This window comes from Asterias amurensis, chromosome 2 (assembly GCF_032118995.1).
Source record: "Asterias amurensis chromosome 2, ASM3211899v1".
NCBI classification, from domain to species: domain Eukaryota; kingdom Metazoa; phylum Echinodermata; class Asteroidea; order Forcipulatida; family Asteriidae; genus Asterias; species Asterias amurensis.
Window position 1 is genome coordinate 11,484,712 of NC_092649.1, and position 6,937 is coordinate 11,491,648.

The following is a 6,937-nucleotide window of genomic DNA, read 5'->3' on the forward strand; positions in this document are numbered from 1 at the left end:
AGATCTCTTCAAGGGTCTGAAGAACCAGACGCTCATAAATTTATTTCTATAATCTGTAAATCAATTCACACTTAGGAGCATGTCAAACTATAGATTCTTTCAAACAATTCATAAGTAATAGGACCTGAAACGTTGGGGGGGGGGGGGCGGAGGGTAGTCTATGGATTTGTCCACCTAAAAAGCCGTATTGTACCATGCGAAAAACAATATGTATGACCTTCTGTTTAGTTCTTAACTCATTTTGGTAACGCGGTGAACAATCAATGGTTCAACTGCTTTCACAAGAATGTTTTGTTTTACAATGAATCAAGTTTTTGGTCGTGAAGTATAATGTTCATCTAATCCAATATTTCATGCCACTGTTTATCACAGAATCCTGTGCTTACTGCGCCCTGTAAAGCACATTATTTTTAAGATGCAAGCGCAGAATTCTACTGTAAGCAGAGCCACAAAATTAGGCCAAGCACACCGGGTCGTTAAATGAATTTTTACTATCTTTCAAAACAAATATGTCATGGATATGGATTATACTGCCAAACATTGGTTTACCTTTCTTGTAACCTGAACTTTTACATCCAAATTATAATTGTCCCCAAACCCTTCCTTTGTTGACTGCAGGATCTTTCCAACTGTATCAAACTTTTTATTTAACCGATACTAAATTCTAATTTAAGAAAACCTGAAAAAAGCCTGCAGAATGAACGATGATGTGAAGTCCTATACATAGAATAAAACATTTGCACAAACATTATCCCCTCTAAACAGTGCATGTATCCATCTTTCTTAAATTGACAAACATTTCAAACTTTTTTTTTTTTTCATTCCCAGAGTGATAGAGCTCAGCTTTGTAAATCACACTAACCGTTGGGGGTTTCATCATCAAACTATAACATTAGGTATTTACTTTCTTCAAATGAATTGATCATTCCAAGGCTGCCGCACCAGAAATAATCTCAATCAACTCTCTAGTGATGACCGACTGTCGGGTACGGTTGAATTTAAGCGTCAACTTGTCGATCATTTCACCTGTAGAATGACAAAAACAAACAACTGTTTAATCAAACAATTTGAGAAAACACCTCAAGATGTTTTCTCCTCTCAAAGAGGTCAGGAATATTTCTGTGGCTCCCGTAAACAAACAAAAAAGCCTCACAAGCCTAATATTTCACAGAGAAAGAAAATGAAAACGACTGCCTCCATTCCTCTCCTCCCATAATTGCCTTAATTAGTGGTTTGTTTTCTGCCCTTTGTGGTCCCCACTTAAAATGGCATGGGTTTTTCAGTCCCAACCTGACTGTAAGGGGTTTCCCGTGATTAACTTTCCCTCCCACATCTTAACAATGACATTTCTGCTACGGTGCATCTTCTCTTCGCAAGTATCAAGGAATGATTTCGCCCAGCAATTTTGTATAGAATTTTGCTCTGCTATACAATGGACACCGTTCGCCGAGTATCTTCAGGTCTTAGAGTGAAAGGAATTTTTTTTGAGGATTCCTTGGTTTTATTACCAGAAAGATAGATAAAGATGAAATATTTTCTGCTCTTCTCTGTACTTACCGGCGTTCTTGGTAGCGCTGTCCATAGCAGTCATTCTTGAGCTCTGTTCACTGCAGCTACTTTCCATCATGCAGAAGTACAAGATGCTAGCCAACTGGAACTCATTGTAATTCCTCAAGATATCCTCATCAACATCATCGTACACAGTCATCGTATCTGCACATCAAACAAAGACACACGCTAAGAATTTGATGGGCAGGGTATAATTCATAAGGCTGTTTAGCAGGAAATATTGCTTAGCAAATTTCGTGGCTAAGCATAAGATAAGCATAGGATGAGTAGGGTACCAGTTGCAACAATGTGAACTTAATGTAATTTTGGCTGGTAACCAATTTCTGTTTGCTGGAGAGCTCGTCAGGTGGGGATGTTTAAACGGTTGATGACCAGCTGGAGCTGGTGTATAACCGATTGTTTTGGGATACTATGCGCTAGTCTTGGCGCAAGCAATTCTCATTGCGGATGCTGTCGATGAGTTGGTCGCGCTGTGTGAGAGGAAAACAAGACTAAGCACACGAAGCATATCCGAAAACTGTCTCAGTCATAAAAATGCAACACACTGACGTACCGAGCTCAAGTACATCGGAAAATGGATAAGTTTTACAGAGTTTCTTACTTTATTACGCCTTTAAACCAAAACGGCATTTATGAATGGGAATAAAAGAGTTGTGACTCGTTCTTAAACTGGCGTTTGAAACCTTGTTCAAGAACTCGTCGCTACCCTTTTATTCCTTTATTTTAGATGAAGTTAGCTTTAACTATTCAACTTGAAGTATGAAACACGATTATGAAACAATAAACAGACATGTATTTACCTGCCAATTTCATGGTCTCCATTGACACAAGAGGCTGTACAGATGTATTGTACGATACAACACTCCTGCAAATAAATTACAAAGATCATGATTGATATATTACGCACAGTATTAATCAAACAAAAATGTAACCCTACTCTTGGTGACATTTGTCAGTGAGTTAAGCAACAATTCTACACTTTTCTACTACACAGATTGTGTACGATAGTGTTACAGTTGTGCACAGGGCCCAATTTCATAGATCTGCTAACGCACAACAAGTAGCTAAGCACAACAGAATTATAATAACCAGAATAAGGTTACCAGCCAAACTACCGTGTCACCTTTACAATTTGTAACTGGTATCCTGCTCATTTCTGCTTAGTAGACAATTGTTAAGCAATGTTTTATGTTTGACCAGCTCTATGAAATGGGGTCAAGATCTTACTGTTTCTTTCACCACATAGTGCTGTATCATCCAAAACCACAATGGATGAAACTAAGCGGTCAGATTAATGAAACACAAATTTGATTTGACGGTCAGGTTGACCATCTTCAAAGAATATTTCTCAACGATATTTCTTATGGACTCATTGGGTTTACTTACCTGAATCTATTGAAGTGAATTTCCCCAGAGTCAAAGTCTCCTAAACTCAGAATCTCTGCTGCAATTTTAGATGCCTCAAAAAATGATGGAGACGTGCGGCCGTATTCATTGACAGCAAGGGCCAAGTAGTTCCTGTGCGTTCTGCAATCAAAAAAATTAAATAATAAAAACAGACTTTTTAAGAACAATGATAAATTTAACACATGTCTGCAATTGGGATTGTTTATAATTCTCCTTTTAAACTCTGAAAAATATTCACAAGACAACAGCAGAGCTACCAGCATTTTGCAAGCAGAGAGAGTAATTTATAATTTATATTCAACATATAGGGAAAAAATTTCCATGATCACAGAGATTTTCAAAACTGCTTAAATGGAGGACTGGTTTATATTTTGTGTAATTTCAGCAGAATCAAGGAGTTTGCAGCTTTGCCATGGGTCTATTTTCTTTCCCTTTGGTATTTCAAATGTTGAATATTTTGAACACCCAGCTTTCTTATTATCAGCACCCTTTAACAACCATTTATACAACAATCTAGCTCCAGCCATGTTTGCTCACCTTGCAGCCAAAGAAGGCAATACAAATCTAAGCCTCCAAGACCAAAGACCTTTCTTTGGTGTTCCTCGAGTTACTCCCAAAACATTAAGATTTCCATGTTCCGGTTTTCAAGTTTTCTTACCTGACCAGTTGGGTGCGGACTTTATCCCCCACACAGACAATCTTAGAATTGACTCCCTCTGGTTTCTCATTGATGGATGCTCGTATAGCCTTGGCAATACTGCTGTGGATACCACCACAGAGACCACGGTCGCTGGATATACCAATGATAAGGTGCTCTGGCTTTCCTAGCTCGGGTTCAAGTTCTGCCTTTTCATACAGTGCTGTGAGGATTGGAACATCACAAACTTATAGTTTCTGCCCCATTTCAGTGGATTAATGAACAAAATACATTATTTGCTCCACCAATGGACTTCAGCAAACCCAAAGCATACCAAACCCTTCAAAGTCAATTGTACTATATGTTGTGTTTGGTTCTGTTGAACTGAAGACTGCAATAGTAAACTGCTTACAAAATCAGAACCAGAGTCAAACAGTTTGGGTGTTTTAGGTGTTGGTTTGTGTTAGTATAAGAAACGGTTCAAGTAAATCAATCAGGGGAGTTAGTGGTAATGCACCATCAAACCAATAGTGATGGGTATATACCAATCTAATTGGTTCAAGTGTCAAGTTAAATTCTTCTTGAAGATTTTGACAATAGTGAGAAGTTCCTTCGCTCAAGTGCCCTTGGGTAGGGTAAAGGTTATCTTTTTCAGTACTTGTATTGACTTCTAATTATACATGGTGCCTACATTATAGGTATTGCACTTGTCCAGGCCCCAATTTTATGGAGCTGCTTCAGTACGAATAATTGCTGAACAATCTTCTGCTTAGCAGAAATGAGCAAGATACCAGTCACATTTGACATCATATACTATTTTGGCTGGTAGCCCTAGTAATACTCTGGTAAGCATACTTTTATTTTGCTCAGCTACTAAGCAGCTCTCAGCTCTGTGTGTGTGTATGTGTAAACAATCAAATGGACCTCTAATCTGACTTCACTTTTAAAAGACCTTATGCATTGACGTCATCCAGCCGAAATCTTAGAGGTAAAATGAGGTCTATTGAATTAACTGAACACACCTGTAGCTCCAACACCATAAGATCTTGCTGGTCGTAGATCCCTTTCTGCCTTGGCATAGCGGGCAGCAGCTATCATCTTCATGGACTTGGTAATCTTCTGAATATTCTTGATAGACTTCAGCCGGGTGGCGACTGCACAAAAATAACAATTCAAAACATTACTGATATACACATGATTTTAAGGAATTTAAGAACTTAGTGTGTAATAAATGTTAGCATCAAGAGAAGTTATTTGAAACATATATTGAAGCGGCAAAAGAAGCAAAATATATTAAATGGTTCTGGGATGTATTGTTACAGGCCACATTTCTACTTAACATTTTTCATGAATTGTTAATCCTTCCTCTACCCGTGGAAACATTTTCCAGCAAGAATTAGGGCATTCAGCTTTGCTGGGGCACTCAGATTGACTTGGTCGTTTCTTCAAGCGGAGTATGCATAGCAGACGGACAGTTGTTCAAATAAGAAACAATTATTCACTGTTCCCTCAAACCCACAGGTGTTTCGCACACAGCGCTGGAAATTTGCCAACGATGGGAACGATTAAGGTGATGTTCACTGTTGAACAAAACTCTTGTTACCCTCAGCGCTGTGCAACCATGGTACATGCGTTTTTGTACAAAATCATGTGAGTGGTTCTTGACCAATGAAACTTCACAATTTGTAACCGATGTATAAGTAATAAGGACAATTGTATTCCAATACTTACTGAGTTTAAGGGTTGCCATGGCTGCTTCAGTTGATCTGCAAGAGGAAAATATCCAGTCCATACAAAATTAGAATAGAAATAGAATAGCAAATTATTTGCACTTATTTTACTGACTAAATGACATGCTAGACTCAGCATTCAAAAAAGTAGAGTCAAGACAGACGTCTGACCAACAAAATTTGAAAGGAACTATTGTCTTTTTTTTTTATTGGCCAAACAGCAAACTAATCATTTCAACGCTGTCATTTTTATTTTCGAATAAAAATGAATTATAAAAAGAATCGCATTTTTAGGACCAAAAACAAAATAAGACTAAGACTCTTAAGAGATACTTTTTTGGATTATTTATTAAAAATGTGGTAAAGAATAATACTAGTGCTATTTTATAGACACTGGTTCTCATTCCTGGGTGCAGGACCCAACTTAGTAAATTTTCACATTTGATAATTAAAGCATGTTGTGCTGACTTGTTGTATTAAATAATAGTATGGAAAAGTTTCCGTATATGACGCAACCACTTTTACATTCGATATGAAATAAAATAGAATCTAATTCTAATTTACATCAACTCAATTTTAATTAATGAGATAGGCCTATCCCTTTTAGTTTTTGTAAAAATGAGTGAAAAAGTGGTGGCGCCATACGGAAAGTTATCCCTTAAATTTAACAGCTTGATGAAATAGGGCCCTGACTGAGGTTTATATTACGATTTTTACTCATCTTCCAAAGTTTTATTTCTTACTTTATTAGTTCTCAACACTCCCGACTGAAGGGCGAAGTGAAAAGAAGGTACCGTTTATTTAATACCGGGCGAAAAGACTCAAGATAAACATGCTTTGTTTCAGTAATTAGTATCTCAAAGGAAACATACAAATTAATTAAAGTTGACTTGAACTACTCAAGTATACACACACAAGAATAAAAGGGATTTAATGGCTCTTCAGACCTAACAAACAGATACCTTTTCCACCGTAAAACACGGCAACTTTCCACCTAATCGTGTCCTCTCGCCGGCATCAAGTCAACAGTACGCATGCGTACCATAGTTCAACGAGCATCCTAACCTCAATCGAAAATTTGTATTCTTTTACAAAGAAAATTGGTTTGTTTAATTCTCGTACAGTTCGAATGAACATTTTAATAAAACAAAAAAGATCAAATTTAATTCTTAAAAATTACACATTGATTTGAAAATAAATAATAAGTAAAACTTTGAAGCACTTAATTTATAAACGTTTATTCAGTTAAACAGCCGTATATTAAATATAATCGAACATGCCACACCAGCATACGGCTATTTGTTCATGGATCAAAGCTTTAATTTTTGGCGCGTTCATACTTTTTTGCGGTGATGGAGTCAAGGATTTGGTGAACATGGAAATGAAAACACTTTTTGGCTGAATCATAGATTTTCGTAATACTTAAACATTGAGACAAAAACACAAAGGTGGGAGGATCCCCCGTGTTCACAAGTGATGCAATGAGTAAAATACATTAACATCAGATGCCACCATGATCCATGATGCCACTCGCTTGCTGATGGGCGCCCTTGTTATGCCCATCTCACATTTTGTTTCCTACTTGAAGTATACG

The 6,937-nt window shown here is 37.2% G+C and overlaps 1 protein-coding gene across 1 annotated transcript; it reads right to left on the reverse strand.

Annotated features, from left to right (window-relative positions):
* Positions 1-7: 7 nt before the first annotated feature.
* LOC139951284 (ATP synthase subunit gamma, mitochondrial-like) lies at positions 8-6,400 on the reverse strand. Its single transcript, XM_071950093.1, has 8 exons — positions 6,306-6,400; positions 5,345-5,379; positions 4,636-4,767; positions 3,635-3,836; positions 2,956-3,096; positions 2,370-2,434; positions 1,558-1,713; positions 8-1,026 (listed from the first exon to the last, which is right to left on the reverse strand). The coding sequence occupies exons 2-8, from the start codon at positions 5,361-5,363 to the stop codon at positions 923-925; spliced, it is 819 nt and encodes a 272-aa protein (XP_071806194.1). The 5' UTR covers positions 5,364-5,379; positions 6,306-6,400; the 3' UTR covers positions 8-922.
* Positions 6,401-6,937: the final 537 nt, after the last annotated feature.

Bases quoted from the DNA above. Each gene is read 5' to 3' on its own strand.
- LOC139951284 (XM_071950093.1), bottom strand. The intron at 3,837-4,635 runs GTGTGTTCAGTT...CAATCCTCACAG, and splicing joins TTATGGTGTTGGAGCTACAG to CACTGTATGAAAAGGCAGAA. The intron at 1,714-2,369 runs GTAAATACATGT...TTTGATGTGCAG, and splicing joins GGAGACCATGAAATTGGCAG to ATACGATGACTGTGTACGAT.